Raw genomic sequence first — 17,063 nt, 5'->3', positions numbered from 1 at the left:
ACACTGGGGTCTCCATCTCCACGCCGGGTCTCCATCTCAATGCTGGGGTCTCCATGTCCATACGGGGGTCTCCATTTCCATGCTGGGGTCTCCATGTCCATATGGGGGTCTCCATTTCCATGCTGGGGTCTCCATCTCCATGCTGGGTCTCCATCTCCACGCTGGGTCTCCATCTCCATGCTGGGATCTCCATATCCATACTGGGGTCTCCATCTCCCATTCTGGGGTCTCCATCTCCATATTGGGGTCTCCATCTCCCATTCTGGGGTCTCCATCTCCACACTGGGTCTCCATCTCCATACTGGGGTCTCTATCTCCCATTCTGGGGTCTCCATCTCCACAATGGGTCTCCATCTCCCATTCTGGGGTCTCCATCTCCACACTGGGTCTCCATCTCCACGCTGGGTCTCCATCTCCACACTGGGTCTCCGTCTCCATCTCCATGCTGGGGTCTCCATCTCCCATACTGGGGTCTCTGTCTCCCATGCTGGGGTCTCCATCTCCCATGCTGGGGTCTCCATCTCCATGCTGGGGTCTCCATCTCCACACTGGGTCTCCATCTCCACGCTGGGTCTCCATCTCCATGCTGGGTCTCCATCTCCACACTGGGTCTCCATTTCCATGCTGGGGTCTCCATCTCCATACTAGGTCTCCATGTCCATACGGGGGTCTCGATCTCCATGCTGGGGTCTCCATCTCCACGCTGGGTCTCCATCTCCACACTGGGTCTCCATCTCCATCTCCATGCTGGGGTCTCCATCTCCATACTAGGTCTCCATGTCCATACAGGGGTCTCCATCTCCATGCTGGGGTCTCCATGTCCATACGGGGGTCTCCATCTCCATGCTGGGTCTCCATCTCCATGCTGCGGTCTCAATCTCCACGCTGGGTCTCCATCTCCATGCTGGGGTGTCCATCTCCATACGGGGTCTCCCATCTCCATGCTGGGGTTTCCATCCCTGTGCCTGGGGTTCCCCATGCCCTGGGCTTGCACAGTGACCTGTTGGACAGCTTAGGCCAGCTCTGGAGCTGCCCAGGTGGGGCTTCAGTTCACCTTCCTCCCCCAGAAGCATCCAGCTGCATGTGGGACATTAGTAGGGACTGGTCTCTTCCTCTCTGGTCACTTCCTCAGGTCCAGCTGTGCCCAGCCACACCAGGGTTGGTGATCTTGGAAAGGCTTCAGTTTTGCTGTTTCCAGGAGTTCAGGCATCTGTCCAGGTGTCCACCTGAACCCATGGTTCTTCTTGACCAGGAGCAGAGTGCTTTTCCCACATTACGGCCGATCCCACCCCCTCCCCTGAGGCAGGGGGTTGCCTGTCAGGTCTGCTGAGCCCTCGAGCTGCAGGTCACAGTGGGGTGAGCTCATGAACTTGGTTTCTCCATCACACCTTTCTCCCAAGGCTTCCCAAGTTTGTAATCCCCCTCAAGCTCTACATGTTAGGGGAAATTCTAAATATTTTCCTGAATTCATTTCCTCTGCATAGTTAGAAAAAAGTCAAGCTATAAAAATTGGATCTTAATCTGTGCTTCCTGACTCAGAAACGGATAAACTAATTTCATTAAAGCTTCCATAAAAAGTCACCTTCAGGAAGGACATGAACTGGAAAGTTCCAACCTCCCAGGGCAATAATGCCCTGAAAATTTGCTCGTAATGTTTGTGTTGGTGTTGACTTTCATGAATTTTTAAAAGGCAGTGGGCTTATTTAATTAATTTATTTGGTTTTTGCATAGACTGAGGGCTGGCGCTTCTAAGTTACAAACCGTCTGCTTGTGCCAAAGAGAGGGATTTTCCATTCTTGCAGATTTCACCGTTCGAAAGAGGGGAAATTGGGGGTCGGTAAAAGAAAAGGGAGGGAGGGTGGGTGAGTGGAGAGCAGGAAGGACACGGAGGGGGGCCAGAGATGGGTTCCTTCCAGGACATGTGGCCCAGGATGTGAGGTCCCAGCAGCGGTCTGCACCATGGTGTCGGCCCAGCTGGGAGACTCGCCGGGTCTGGGGTTCAAGCGCCCAGAGTGGGGACCAGCGTGGAGATGACCAAGGGCCTGCGGTTCACCCAGGCCTGTCGCGTGGCCTGCAGGCAGGATTGTCGGGGGGATCAACAGAGGGAGGGGACAGCCTCAGCAGGCAAGAAGGGAAGGAAGAGCACGATTCCAGCTTCGCATGAAAATCTGGAGATTTCCACACTGAAAGGCTGCCGCCTCCCCTTCACTGTGCACCCTGGCCTGGATCTGGGCCTCTGTCCACTTGCGCCCTCTGTGATGGGGTCGATCCTGGCCCCTGGCTCACCTGGGCTGGGCGGGTCTGCTTCACCCCCACCCAGTGCGGAGGTCCAGAAGCCCTCACGTCATGAGATGTGTCCGGGACCCCACACAGGATGCAGTGCTCCTTAGCAGGTCAGAGGTGAAATGCTCCTTGAGACTTAGCAATCCTGTAACCCAGGAGTGAAGTGTATGCAGCTATTGAGCTAAATTGTACCGGTTTTCAGCTTTCACTGAAGAGGTATCCTCCCCTGATGAGCCCTGCCACGGACAGAATGTCTGCATCCCCCACAAAGGCATATGTTGAGCCCTACCGCCAGTGTGGCCGTGTTGGAGATGGGGCCTCAGAGGAGGTCATTAGGGTAGGAAGTGGTCACGAGGTGGGGCCCTGATCCCAGAGGGTTAGCGTCCGCATAAGAGGAGGCACCAGAGGGCCCTTTCCTCTTCTGTCCCCTGCGGCCGAGGCCTTATGGGACAGAGTGAGGAGGTGGCCGTCTGTAAGCAGAAGAGCCCTCTCTGGAAGCTGAGCTTGGGCTCCTGGCCTCAGAGCTGTGAAGAAGTAAGGCTCTGCTGAGTGTGGGCTTTTGTCAAAGTGGCCGAGGCACCTGTGATGATGTGATGGGGAGGGAGGTTTGGGACCTGATTTTTCTCTCTTCACGTGGAGTGTTTGGTGGATTCCTTCCCGCCAGGGATTGGATTTGGGTCATCACTGCGTTTACTTTCCAGCCCTTCAGCTGCCAGAGCCCCGTTCCCTCTATCACTGACACTTTCTGGAAGACAGCCTCCCCGGGGCATTTCCAGCAAAGATACACTTGTCTTGGGTTGTGTCAGGGCCTTCAGGGGAGGGAGCTGGCCCTGCTGTGTGCACACCCGCCTCTTACCCTAGACCCCAGGCAGGCCCCTGCAGAGCCATCCTGCAGAAAGTTCACCCCGGATCGTTTTGTGCTGGTTTTATTTCCCCCTTCATCTCTTAATTACCTCTGAAAGGTGAGTCTGGCCCAGCGGAGGGGCAGGCTCTTGGTTCATTCGCTCATTCGTTCACTTTCTCCTGGTACCACGTGCCCCCCACCCCCGCCCCAGGACACAGAAAACAACTTTGAATTTTCTCTCGCTGCCCCTGGATGGACTGGGGGTGGCCCCAGACTTTCCTGGTCCCTTCTGGGTCATTTAGTGCCTTTCAGTCAAAACAGTTAAATGTCTAAAAGTATTTCAAGTGTGAGCCTTCTCCCTGCCTGCACAGAGGCTGCAGCAGGCAGGGGTGGGGGGCGCCTGGCGGTGCGGTCAGCTGCTCCTCCCTGAGGTCCTGCCTCATGGGGAGCCATGGTTTCCGGCCCTTCCAGGTTGGAGTAGCAGCAGGAAGAAGAGCTGAAGGTTGGCAGAGCTCCTGCCTGACCGGCACTGCCCTGGCACACAAGGCTGGGTGGTCTTGGTGTTTTCCTGGCTTCTGAGGACCATGGACCTGGGGATCTGTTTGCCTCGGTGGCCAACATGGGCGACCCATCCTCTCCAGCTGGTTCTTTGTGTTTCCTTCCTTAGCCTGGGTGTCAGATGGTCTGAAGTCTCTTCTCATGTCTCCAGGCACCCTCCTGGGAGGAGCTGAGATACCCTAGGCCAGTGCTTGGACATTGTGGCCCCACCTGCTCCCCGGGAAACGTACATCTTTGACCTGCTGGTGGGGACGTGGTACTTCTCACTTTCAGTCCAACCTCCTTTGGATTTCTTGAGTGTAGAGAGACCCCAGCCCCACTAGCCCATGGAGGCATGTGGCAGGCCCTCACAGGGCCATCATGAAGCCCCTCTCACTGGGCATCAGGCGAGGAGAGAGCCCCCACCCATCTCCTGGTGCAGGTGGGGGTGTGGGATGAACAGCACAGCCCTCCGACGAGGCCCTTCTCCCAGCTTCAAACATCTCTCACCTCTGACATAGCCTTGCCGAGGTCACCTGGGATCTCACTTTGGGACCCAGGTATAGTTGGCATATGTATAGTTGTGGGGCCTTGGCCCAAATTCAGACTTAAAAGTTTCACATTAAAAACCAGTTATAGGGCTTCCCTGGTGGCGCAGTGGTTGAGAGTCCGCCTGCCGATGCAGGGGACACGGGTTCGTGCCCCGGTCTGGGAAGATCCCACATGCCGCGGAGCGGCTGGGCCCGTGAGCCATGGCCACTGAGCCTGCGCGTCTGGAGCCTGTGCTTCGCAACGGGAGAGGTCACAGCAGTGAGAGGCCTGCGTACCGCAAAAAAAAAAAAAAAAAAAAAACCCCAAAAAACTAGTTATAATGCAAGTAAACAGAACAGCTGCCATGGTCCCCGCCTCCTAGAATTTAGAGTTGAATGGAGAAGATCTGCCAACAGACATAGAGCCTCTTCCATTTCCAGCAGATTCAGCAGCAAGGCACCAATCAGCCGTCCCGCAGATAACATCCAAAATTTAAGATAAAATATCTGAAACCTTTAAAAATATATTGATCAGCCAGCAGGAAATTTAGGAATACTCAAAGAGATCAAAAACTAAGTGCAGCTGAGAACCCAATGAGAATGTATTAAAAAGAAAATTTAAAGGAGGGCTTCCCTGGTGGCGCAGTGGTTGAGAGTCCGCCTGCCGATGCAGGGGACATGGGTTCGTGCCCCGGTCCGGGAAGATCCCACATGCCGTGGAGCGGCTGGGCCCATGAGCCATGGCCGCTGAGCCTGCGCGTCCGGAGCCTGTGCTCCGCAACGGGAGAGGCCACAACAGTGAGAGGCCCGCGTACCACAAAAAAAAAAAAAAAAAAATTTAAAGGATGCACTTCATGCAGAAGGAAAGGAAGGTTAGGGCTTTGAGAAGGAATGGATAAGAAGGTGGTGACTATATGTATCAATCAAAGCAAACACTGATGTATAAAATAGTAGTAATGGTGTATTGTAAGAACAAAAAAAGAGAGAAGTAAATCCCTAGCTGTGATAGCATATAAATCTGGAGCAGAAGATTTGAGTTAAAGATTTCAACAGTTCTTGTATTAATTAACTTTGGAGGTTGATTAACTAATTCATAATAAAATTTCCAGGATAACCATCAAGATGACAGAAAGGTATAATTTTCAGACTAATGGAGAGAGAAGAGTGGAATGAGAAAATATAAACAGTCAAAAGAAAAAAGACAAGAAGGGAGAAAAAAGAAACGTGAAGGAGTGGAACAAATAGCATAAAATTCCAAATGTGTCACTAGTTACAGTAAATGTAAATGGACTAAACATGCCAACTAACAGATAAGGATTACTAAAGTGATTTACTATATCTGTTTACAAAAGGCACAGAAAGGGTGAAAGTAAAAGGATGGAAAAGGATATATTGGAAACAAATAAATCTGATGAAGTTATATTAATATCAAAAAATTGATTTGTGGATGAAAAACTACTGGAGATCATGAGAGTATAATTTAATAATCATTTAGTAATGATAAAACATTTTATTTCATCAAGCAAATAAAATTATTTTAAATTTGTGTGCCTTTAATAACATAATCTCAAAAATATAAAACAGATATTGATAGAACTACAAGGAAAAATACATGAATTCATCATCAGAGAGAAAGATTTTAGATAGTTCTCTCAGTACTTAACAGAGCAAATAAATAAAAATCAGTAATGATTATAGAAGATTTGAACAATGCAAAAAAGGGTTAATCTCATGGACATTACATAACACTATACTCTGAAACTCAGAACTCAACATCTTTTCAAACCTAATGGAACTTGTAAATATATTGAAAACATTGGTCAATAAAGCAAGTCACAATAAATTTCAAAAGACAAAACCATGAAGAATGCATGGTGAGCCCTTAAGGCAGTTAAGCTGGAAATCCATAAAAAAGAAGACTTGAAAACCCTGATATATTTGGAAATAAACATATTTATAAATAAAATAGATCAAAGAAGAAAGCATGATGGAACTGAGAAAATATTTATAAATCAAAATGCGTGGGATGCAGTTAATGTAATTCTTAGAAATAAATAACCTTGAGTGTTTATATGTAAAAGAAGGAGGGCTGAAATTAATGAGCTAAGCGTTCAGTTTTGTAGTTTTCATAAAGAAGAGTAAAATAAACAAAAGGAGAGTCAAAGAAAGGAAATAATAAAGGGGAAGATATTCGTGAAATAGAAAGGAAACATACAATAGAGTTCCTTTAAAATGAAAAAAACTGCAAAGATCTGGTGAGACTGATCCAGGGAAAATAGCAAACAGTATTAGGAATGTAAAAGGAACACAATTATAGATGTTGCAGATATTTAAAAGATGGGTTGAGGTTGTCATGAACAAATTTATGCCAATAAATTTGAAAACATAATAAATGCCTAGAAATATAGCTTACTAAAATTGACTCAAGAAGAAATAGAAAACCCGAATAGTCACATGACCATTTGAATCCGTGGTTAAAATCTTCCCACAGAGAAAATCTAGGCCCAGATAGAATTAAAGCAATTTCTATCAAATATTAAAGGAAAAATAAGTCCACTCTGTACTGAATCCTGTGGTGTAGAATTGGAACTGGAGGTATCGGTGTGAACTCACATTATGCACACACATGCGTGTGTGTGTGTGTGTGTGTGTGTGTTCTAGCTCTGTCTGCTGAAAGGGCCACACCAGTAGCCGAGAGCTACAACTTACATTCAGATCTTGGTTTCCAGACATGGTTCACCATTAAAAGGAGGTTTTCTGGCCTCCGTCTAGAGTTGGAGCAGAGAAAGGACTAGATGAACTTAGAATGTCCGTGCTGGACAGCAGGCCGTGCTCGGAGCGTGAGGAGACCTGCCCTGGGACACAAGCCACCCTAAAGGGGCTCCCTGGCCAGGTCTGGGACAGTTTTCAGCGTTAAAATGAATGAGGATGGTGATGGATTATAATCCAGTGAATAAAATGGGATTCCATAAACCCACACTGATATAAATAAGTGAATGAATCAATAAATACCAAGAGAAAGTTCTTCCTAACAGTACATCCATTCTACATGGATGACTGTAGAGAGAAGAGGTGAATTATAAAATCCCCAGTTGGTAACCATTGCAGGAATAATTCAGGCCAGAAACGTCAATGGACGCTAAGATTACTGGGTGAGCAGGTGGGGAACAGCCTGTGGGGACAAGTGTCTCGAGGGCAGGGAGGGGCTCCCCTGCGGCCCCCTCACAGCCCGGCCCGCTGGTCTCTCTCCTCTAGGCTTTGCTCAGAGTCACCCCCTCTGGAGGCCTCCTCCAGCCACACTGGGACGCTCAGTGCTCGCCTGTGTCCCCAGGCGGGGGCTGGAGACATGAATGACTGCGGGCAAGCGAGTGACCCGGCCACAGGAAAATCCACAAGCTGATGCAGGGTAATCCTGGCGTGGACTCGCTTGTTTTCTAAATGCGGCTCTGCGGGAAATGCGCACGTTTATTCACACTCCTGAGGTTTCTTCTCGCCCAAGTGAACTTGGGGCTTTGACTGGCAGTTGGAATCCCTCCTCTCCCGCAGCCTAACCGTGGGGTTTGGAAGGACGGGCACCCCTGCCCGTACCACCTGCTGGTGCCCCCTCCCCAGCCCGCCTCCCTCCGTGGTTAGATACGAGCTCCTGTGGCGCCTGCTGTTTTATTCCCACGTGCTTGCCGTCACCTTCCCCGTGCTGGGTGGGCGGACAGCTGGACGCGAGGGCACAGAGCCCGGCGAGCAAGTCCGTTCTTGGCAGCCCAGGTGCAGAAAACAGCCTGTTGAGAAGGAGACTGAGAGTAAGCAGCGTCCCCTGGTGCAGCGCTTTCTTCCAGCCTGCGTGATGCACGCGCGTCTTCCAAAGGCAAAACAAGGAGTTTATCGTTGAGTTCTTGAAAAGCGAAGGGAGGACAGTTGGAATGTCTGAAAACTGAAGTGGTCCATTAATTTGAGGCCAGGATTGCAGCGGGCTGGGGAGCTCCACGCCCTCCATCTGGCCCCGTCCCGGACGCCAGGCCTGGTCACTGGTCTCCCCCGGCAGGTGCACTGCACTGCACGGGAGCCCCATGCGCGCCCGCTCATCACGGAGAAGAGCGGGTGTCGGGAGAGGTGAGCTGGGGCTCTTCGGGGTTCCTGTCAACCCCTGGACTCACGTGGCCTCTGGGCCCCGAGAGTTGTCGCCAGGGTCACCCAGAGTGGGGCCTAGCGGTGGGGGCAGTGGTGAGTGGAGCCGGTTAGCAGCCCGGCCTGTGAAGGTGGTTGGTCCCCCACGTCCTGGACCTCTGTCTCACGGGAGGGCGTGCCGGCCCCACAGGAGGTGTCAGGGGAGCCCGCCAGAAGGTCCTGCTCACCCAGCCCCCGCGCCTGCTCTCAGCCGCACGAAGGGGCCGGCCGGCCGCCAGGGACTTGCCCCGCCGGCTACCTGGCTCAGCTGCTGTGACAAATACACAGACCTTTACCTCTCACAGTCCTGGAGGCCTGAGGTCCGAGGTCAGGTGCCCCATGGTCGGGCTCTGGTGAGAACCGCTTCTGGGTTGTCCCACATGGCGGAAGGGATGAGGGAGCTCCCTGGGGTCTCTTATGAGGACACTAATCCCATTCGTGGGGCTCCACCCTTGTGACCCAAAGGCCCCTCCGAACACCATCACCCTGGGGGGCCAGGAATCTGGGGACACAGGCATCCATCCACAGGCCTTGTGGAGGTTGGCGCTGAGTTGGACGCGGAACATCACGACATTTGCAGGGCACCCGCTGCCCCACCCCGCTCAGAGCTCCTCCGGTGTGTGTCCCTGCTGGATCCTCACGACAGCCCACACCCGTCTTACGGCAGCGCTGAGGCTCCCAGGACCCCTGCTCTGAGCCCGAGCTCCTCTGCTAAGCAGGCCTTTGAGGGGGTCTGGGCTGGAAGTGGGCAGAAGTGGGAGGCATGCCTGCTCCTTGGGGTCCCAGGAGCTCCAAGCTCACTGTTTCCCTCCACCCTGCCCTCTGGGCACAGCTTTGGGGAGAGCCGGGCAGAGCCGTGGTCATGCCAGCTGCCGCCAGAGGGACACGCGGACAAGCGTGGATGTCAGCCCTGAACTCGAGGGCCTGGGGCCCAGCGCGCTGCTGGACCAGGGCTGGAGCGGAAATGACCCAGGTGCCAAGGCCACGTGTGCTGTGCAGAGCCTAGGGTGCTCCCTCGATGCTGAGATGATGCCAGGTTTTACCAGGCATGTGTTCATTCAAAGCAGGGGCTGGGCTGTGGACGTGGACCTATCCACTCCAGGAGCTGCAGCTGGTCAGAATCGGGGTTCAGCCCATCTTCCCGTAGTGTCCCCAGCTTCTCTCTCAATCACCCTGGGTGGCAGAAGTCCTGTACCCCAATCCCCGGACTGCCCTACACGTCCCAGATTCAGCGTGCCCCACGATCTGGGCTCACCTGTCCTGTGCCCTGAGGAGCTGGCTGGCAGCAAAGTGGCTTCTGGGCATCACGCACCATCTAGGGGCAGAGATGGGGCGTCTTCTGGTTTCTCCTCCACCGGGAGCACTTGGCACCCCTCAGGGGCCAGACCCAGGCACAGGACCCCTGAGAAGCTGCTGGTGGGGGCGGGGTGTCCATGGCCCAGGGCTCGGCCCAGGGTGGTAACTGCCCTGAGTCTCCTCTGTGGGAAGGACTCGGAAGGAAGCGGGGTACCGGGTGGGGCCGGCGGGGTGCAGTCAGCCCCAGTCCGAGCCCCAAAGGGCAGTGGCCTTTCCATTCCCCCCTCCCCCTGCGGCTGTGTGTGCAGCATATTCACAGGGACGCCCACTGTCTCCAGCACGATTCCTCACGTTCTCTCGGTTCCAAATGAGCCTTTTCAGGTATGCAAGAAATCAAGGAAGTGAGAGGAAGGCTGGTTCCGGTTGATTCTACAGCCAGTTGGTGGACAGCCTGGACCAGGCAGTGAGAACCTCAAGTGCGGCTGAGCTCGGGCCTGAGTGGCGGAGAGGGCCAGGGCTCCAGGCGGAGCACCGGGTCCAGGCTGGGCTGCGCGAGCCCCTGGGAGTCTCCGGAAGGGGCGGCCCTGGCCGGGCCTCCTGTCTGCCTCGAGACCCTGAGCTCTGTCTACCGACCAGAGGCGGCCCGGGCTCTGCCCTGCGGGAGGACGGCTTCCGTGGGGCCAGGGCTCTTGGCCGCTCTCACCTGCCACTGCCCCTCAGGCTAGGCTGGGCAGGAGGAGGGCCAGCTGCCCGCAGGGTGGGGCTGAAGGGACGCGGGTGCCACCGGGGTCCCGTCTCGTGGCTTGGCCCCCTTTCTGGGGACAGCGGCTCACCAGGGGCACGAGGCCCTTCGACGTGACAGGCCTCTCCGCCCCTGGCTGGACCGCAGGGGACGCCTCGAGCTCCGGGCCTCGGGGCACTGCTCCCCCACCCCGTCCCCAAACGTCCCTCTTCGCGGGGCCTAGGGGGCCACAGTGACTCCTCTGCACGCGTTCACCAACTCTCCGTGGACCCTCGCCCCACACACCTGCTCCCTGCCGCCGTTTCTCCCCGGCCTGTTGCCAGGGGCGACCAGGAGCAGGCGGGGCGAGGCGTGGCGGCGGGCTTGCCCCTCGTCCCGAGGGAGACCGGGCGGAGAGGGCGCCGGCGATGGGGCGGGGGGGGGGGGGGTCCGCCGGCGGAGGCCCCTGCCCAGAGCCCTGCCTCCCCTCCAGGGCCCCGCTCAGACCCGCGGGTGAGACGTGTGGTGGCTGGGAGAGCAGAAGCGGCACCCTGGAGAGAGACGCTGGGCCGAATACCAGAGCCAGGTGACGGCGGAGCTACCGCCCCGCCCCGGGGCTCTTCCCCCAGCTGCTCTCTCCCAGCGCCGCGGGAGCTCCCCCCCTCCCGACTGCCCCCCACCCGGAAGAGGGCTGGCACCCGCCGCCTGCGGGCCTGGCCGTGGCCCCCACCCGCACTGGAGTTTGCTGCCCTGAGCCAGCTTCCGGGCGCTCCTGACCTGGGGGCCGGGGCTGTCGGCTCTGATGAGTTTTAGGGAAGGCGCCCCCCACCCTGGCTGGGCCTCCGGGACAGCCTCGGAATCACATTCGGTTTCTTCTAGTCTCACCACAGGCCTGGGGGTGGGGCGCGCTGGCGGCCCTGCTCGCACGCGAGGCCCTGGCCGGGGTCCAGGCGGCTGTCACCGCGGCGCTGACGCCGCATCGCGTGACAGGAGCCCGAGGAGGCCCCGCCGGGCGTGCCCCGCGGAATGTGGCTGTGGAGGAGGGAAGTGCGGGTGCCCGGCGGGGGCGCACGCGAGGCCGGGGAGCCGCGTGGGGGGGCGGGGAGGGAGGTTAGGAGGGGACCCCCGCCGCGGCTGCCCCGGTGCGGGCCGCGGCCCCTGCACGTCTGTGGGCGACGGAGCGCATCTGTCTGCGCGCCGCCGAGTGGGGCTGGGTCCCGGCGGGGGTCGGCGAACCGCGTCCGCCGTGGTGACGTCACCGCCTGGGGCTCCCCAGCCTCCGGCCGTGGGCGGCAGCACAGCCGGCTCGGCGTCCGCAGGCCCGGCGAGCAGGGGAGCCCCGTCCCAGCGTCCCCTTCCCCTCAGCCCAGCGCGCGCGGGGGCGGGGAGCTGGCTGGAGCCGGGGCGGCCCCTGCAGCGGCGTGTGTGGCGGGCAGGCCTTGGCGGTCCGGGCTGTGGCGGTCCCCCTGGGCGCACCGAGGCGGGGTCCTGCCCCCCAGCCCCGCCGCTGTGACCCCACGTCCGCCCAGGCCCGCTTGGGCTCTGCCCACCCAGCTGGGAGACGTGGCCTTGTGCTGGCAGGGGGCTGCGGGGAGGGGTGGGGTGGGAGTGGGTCCCGGGCCCCCGCCGGTGGGCGTTTCCCTCCTTTAGCTTTCTCAGCCCCTGAGAGCAGAGCACGGGGTCTGTGTGACCCTCTGTCAGAGGCTCGGAGCATTCTGACGCCAGAAGGTTCCCGCGCGGACATGCGCCTCTCTCGGTGGGCTCCTCCTGGGTCTGAGTAATCCGAGCTGTATGAGTTTCACGCATTCACCTCTCAGCTTCCTGAGCAGAGTGGAGCTCAAGATGGACTAAACGTTAGTTAACGCCTCTGGCTTCTCTGCTCAGAGCTGTCTCACTGCCTAGAGAACCAGCAGCCTCGAGGGGAGCTTGGCTGCTGGCGGGTTTCGGTTGGGAAGGGAGGCCTGGGCGTCTAAGGCACACACGGCGGCGTCTGCGTCTCTGCCCAGGCACCCAGGTGTGCCTGTCGTGTTTCCCAGAACACACCTGCTTTCCCTCGAGGAAATGGGTTCGTTTCTTGTTCTATCTAGTGCAGGAGAGGAAGGCGATGAAGCGAAGCTTCTGAGGGAGGGAGGGACGGAGAGGCCAGCGGAGACTGAAGGCCATGGCAGGGCCACCAAGGGCCACCGTCCAGGGGCCTCGAGGCCTCTGCATCCGTGCACTTTGCCCCCGTGGATGCCCTGAGCCTGGCGTCAGGGGTGTAAATGAAGGGCCACCTTGGCCACTGCCTGTGTGTGTGTGTGTGTGTGTGTGTGTGTGTGTGAGGGGCCTCGGTCCACAGTGGTCCTGGCCCAACCTGGAGAGCACGTCGGGGGCCTGCTGTCCTGGGGCCTGGGACCCTGCATTTCTGACCATCGCCTGGGGGAGCGGATGCGCCCTGGAGGGAAAGTTCGGCACAGCTTGCTGGTTTTGAAAGAGAAATGCTGGGGAGTCCCATGCTGTGGTTGTATTTTACTCCAAAACCAGACGAGACGGGGACCGCCTGCAGGGCCCTTGGTGGCATTGACATTTCCCCTGAATGAGGGAAACGGTACGCACAGCCCTCCTGGCCTCCACAGAGGCACCAGCGCCAGGCCCGCTCCTGGCCGGGACCCCCTTTAATGCCTGTGCCCTCAGCAGCCCCCAGCGGCCCCCATAATTCCCAGGTGCTGATGATGCTGAGCACGGAGTTGGGGGTCCCCCACCAAGCGCCAGGGGCTGGGATGTGGATGACGTCTGTCTGAGCTGCACATCTGTCTGTCTGAGCTTTTCACCCCAAGTGGATGTGAGGCCAGAGGGGGCGTTGGGAGAAGCAGCGTGAGCCTGCAGGGGGCGCCCGCCTGCCGGGGGCATCGTCTGCTCCGCTCTGGGTGAGGGGCGGGGGCTCCAGGAGGGAGGGGTGGGTGAGGGGCACGTGGGGGTCCCGGCCGGTGATTGGTTACCCAGACCAATGGTGTCCAGTTTGGGGACCTGCCCATGCTTGGGTCTTGAGAGAGGAGTTTTGGGGACCCCCGGGGGGTCCCTGAGATGGGGAGGGGGTTTAAGGGGTTTGCAGGAGGGGAGGGGGAGTGCAGTTTCTGGGGAGCAGAGTGGGGCGGGGTCCTCAGATGCGGCCTAGCCGTGAAGTCCCGGTCCCCCGAATGTCACCCGGCTCCCACCCAGCTGCCCCGCCCGCCGCCCTGGGTGTCTTCTGGGCAGCGAGGAGACCACAGGTCAGCGTGCCTGTGGAGGGTGGGTGGAAGTTGGAGAAACGTCAGGGAACCATCACTAACTGTGCTCTCCTCCAACAGCCCTGCAGCAGCCGGCGGCCGGTGCCCCCTCCCCAGAAGACAGGGATCCGCGTGGAGGGTCTGCCGTGCTGGAGGGAAGGCTGCTACTGGAGGTGAGCCCTCGCCCGTGTCACGTGCGGCTGTGTCCCGGTGGGCCTCGGTGGTGACTGCTTACAGCCACTGGGAAGTTAAGCCTCAGGAAGGGTTGCAGGGTGTGGCTCCAGGAACCCCTGGGGGCAGCACAGGCAGTGACCTGAGGCCCACGAGCTTCAAATCTGAAAACCGTTTTCTGTTCTGCATTTTCTGGTTTTACTTGTCAACGGGAGAACCTAACGAAAAATTGAGCGGGCTTTTTACCCCTCAAAGTGAGGACAGAAGACTGTGCACTGTGCGTCCCAGCTCTAGCGGGCGAGCCAGCTGCCCTGTTGTTGGTACTACACGCTGGGCGTCACGCCTGGGCTGGGCTTCTCACCTGAGACAGACCCGGCCGGCTGGTTCTGAACTGCTTTTCCTGACCCTGTTGCTCGTGGGTCAGTTTCTTAAACAAGAAGAGAGGAGGTGGAGCTTCCTGGGTTGGATCAAATCACAGAGCAAGGGTGCCGCCGCCTCCGCTAGAGAGACTCGGGCCCTGGTCTGCCCCTCCTCCAAGGGGCTGGGGGGATGCAGGCTGTCCCTCCACAGGACAGTGTGGGTGCCGAGGGAGAGGAGCCCGTGGCAGGCTGCCCCTCAGCTGGCCACCGAGGTGACCCTGGAGCCGTGCTTCGCTGGCCGTGCCCACGTGTGTCCCTGCCTGTCCACCTAGGGCCCTAGAGCCCCACTGGGTGGGCAGCTCTGCCCCCAGGGGAAGCCAGCGGCATCCTCGATGCCCTCCGCACCCCGACATTCGGTGCATCTGTTAGGTTGACCCGATGAGGGGCAGACGTGGCCCAGGATGGGTGCCACTTACACTGGGAGAAGTTCCACCGTGCAGGAGCCCATCGGCTTCCTCCAGGGGCTGCTCTGTAGCCCAGGCTGCTCCGTCGGCCGAGCCCCTCCCGCACCTGTCGCTCTGGGCTCAGCGCCCTCGCCAGCACGAGGGGACTGATCACAGCGGTCAGCTCCCGTTCACGTCCCGGCCCCCCGGGGCCAGCGCCTCTCACAGGGAACACATTGCGCTCCGCCCACGGAGACACACGGCTGAGCACGGCAGCGGCCGCAGCACCCCACTTCCCCCGCGGCCCCGACAGCGCCCCCCGTCCAGCAGCGCCCGCCGCGAGGAAGGGAGCCCACGAGACGCCCTTTCTGTCCCACCTCGGCCAAGCCTCTCGGAGGCGGGCAGCCTCTCTGCACGCTACTCCAGCTTTTTACTAGAAGCATCAAACGCCGACCAGGAAGGGAGGATGGACTGACAGGTGGCGGGACTGGTGGCCGGGCTCCGGCTGTGGTCAGCAGTGGCCAACCGGTTCCTCCAGTTCTGCCCATGTCTCCTCGGACACCCCTCGCCCTGGTGCCCCTCCTCACGCTGCACCTTCTCATCGTGCGGGCACTGCGTCCAGCCCTCTGCTCTCCCATGTGCCCGACCATGGCGCCCCCTCCGGTCCGGCCCCCCAAGCTCTCGGCCCCTGCTGAGGGGTGGATGTGCTTTGAGGATCTATGAGCTTAGGGACCTTTTGCTTTCTAAAGAGAGAAGAACAGGCGAGGACTGAAGTTCTTGCAGGCAACGGGGTTCACGTCTGAGTCTCCTGTGTGGGGAGCCCGGGGCCTCCCACCCCTGGAGCCCGTCGGGAGCAGAGTGTGGGCCTGAGAGCAGCGTGCTTTTGGAGATGTCGTGCTTTCGGTAGAGGAAGTGTTCCCATATTCATTATTCATCAGGTTTTTAGGAAGCAAATCTTAAATATTGTTCTTTTTCCTTTGCAACTGTTTTTTTTTCTGTCAGTGCTAGTAATCATGGAGCTGAAAAATGTCCTGCCAGTTTGAATTCTATTCTTGGCAAAAGATAGCTGGCATTGCTCTTTTTCGTATTCATGTTCAAAATTAAAATGACATCTTAGCCATAAAATCTTTTTTAAACTTTTGTTCTGAGCTATAAATACAGAAGCCAATGCACACAGCCCGGTCTCCCAGTTAGTGCCCAGGGCACTGTCGTCAACTCTGTGCCCAGGGCCACACTCTTCCTGCTTCTCCAGTGGGTGCAGAGCTGCGGCACCGGAAGGCTCTCCTGCCTTCGGGGTGGGGGGGCGTGGGGCGGGCCGGGGGCACCTCGGGCCTTTCTGCTCGTGGGTGTGCCTCGAAGCCTGGACTACTAAGTCTTCCCTGGGGCCTCCGGACGTGGACGGCCGCCCTGCGTCCTGGCTGAGGCTGAAGCCCAAGATGTGATGACCAGGCCTGACTCCCAGGTCCCCACAAGCTCCTGGGGGGCTAGGGCCAGGGGAAGTGGTGCGTCCTGTGTCTGGCCTGGGGATGTCTGGGGAGCTACCCGCCGGGTGGACTTTCTCAAGAAGAGGTCCTGAGGCTGAGGGGTCTGGGTCTGCTGCCCATCTGCCCTGGGCACCACAGCCTGCCCTGGTGCACACCCTGCCCACTGGGCTCGCTGGCCAGGCCAGAAGGGTGCCCACCCGCCTGCTCCATTTTGGAGAATGAGGTCCAGCAGTTCCTGAAGTGGCCGCCTTCATATCCAACATTCTCTGTGGCCACAGCATGTTTCTGGAAGCTCCCTTTGATTGGAATCAGGGTTGGTTATATGACGAGGGCCCTTCACAGCACTGCCAGAGCAATGATTCTCAAACTTCGGGATTAGAGACTAATTTTCAAGTTAAAAATATTCCCAAACAGAGCAAAATAAGCAAACCAAGCAATAATAACAAGAAAATCCTAGGTTTTATTTCCAATCTTCAGTCTCTTGAAGATAAACTGTCATCAATTCCTGTAAGATTTAGAGCTGACACAGACATTAAGAGTGACTGTGGTCTAACATCTGTGATTTTAACATGAAACAACCAAGAATTAGAGCCGTTAGGGGCTTGTCCAGGGTCCCCGTTGGGGTGGGACTGGACGCCCAGTCTCTTGGTCCATGTTTGGAGGCTCCCCCGGGGAAGCCAAGACCCAGCAGAGCTGCCGCCGGTAAGCACCTTGGTACAGGCACTGGGAGGGGTGGAGGAGGCGTGGGAGTGGGGAATGAGGGCAGACGTGGATCTGGAAACACCGACTTGGGTGTGTGGTCAGTGCCACACCCGGGGCTCATCCTCCGTCCAAGCTGGGCTACAGGGCCATCTAGTTCAGTGGGGACGGGACAACGTGCCCGCAGGAGCCATGAGTTCAGGCCTGTCCGGCTGGAAGACACTCTGATCACTTGACCCAGGCTGGAGTTCGGGTGTCCTGTGCTGCACGGGACATTTCCTGATTGAGTT

At 57.7% G+C, this 17,063-nt stretch overlaps 1 protein-coding gene across 2 annotated transcripts in view; it reads left to right on the top strand.

The window, feature by feature from the left end:
• Nucleotides 1-17,063, top strand: part of AHRR (aryl-hydrocarbon receptor repressor) — a 74,764-nt gene that overhangs the window by 20,498 nt on the left and 37,203 nt on the right. For both annotated transcript variants that reach the window (XM_032629238.1, XM_032629239.1), the window contains exon 4: nt 13,699-13,790. In XM_032629238.1, the coding sequence (XP_032485129.1) occupies nt 13,699-13,790 (92 nt within the window). The remainder of the gene's footprint in view (nt 1-13,698; nt 13,791-17,063) is intronic.

The sequence above is a fragment of the Phocoena sinus genome, chromosome 3, assembly GCF_008692025.1.
Source record: "Phocoena sinus isolate mPhoSin1 chromosome 3, mPhoSin1.pri, whole genome shotgun sequence".
Taxonomy (NCBI): Eukaryota; Metazoa; Chordata; class Mammalia; order Artiodactyla; family Phocoenidae; genus Phocoena; species Phocoena sinus.
The sequence above is the reverse complement of the archived record's forward strand: the minus strand, read 5'-3'. Positions and strand labels throughout refer to the sequence as shown.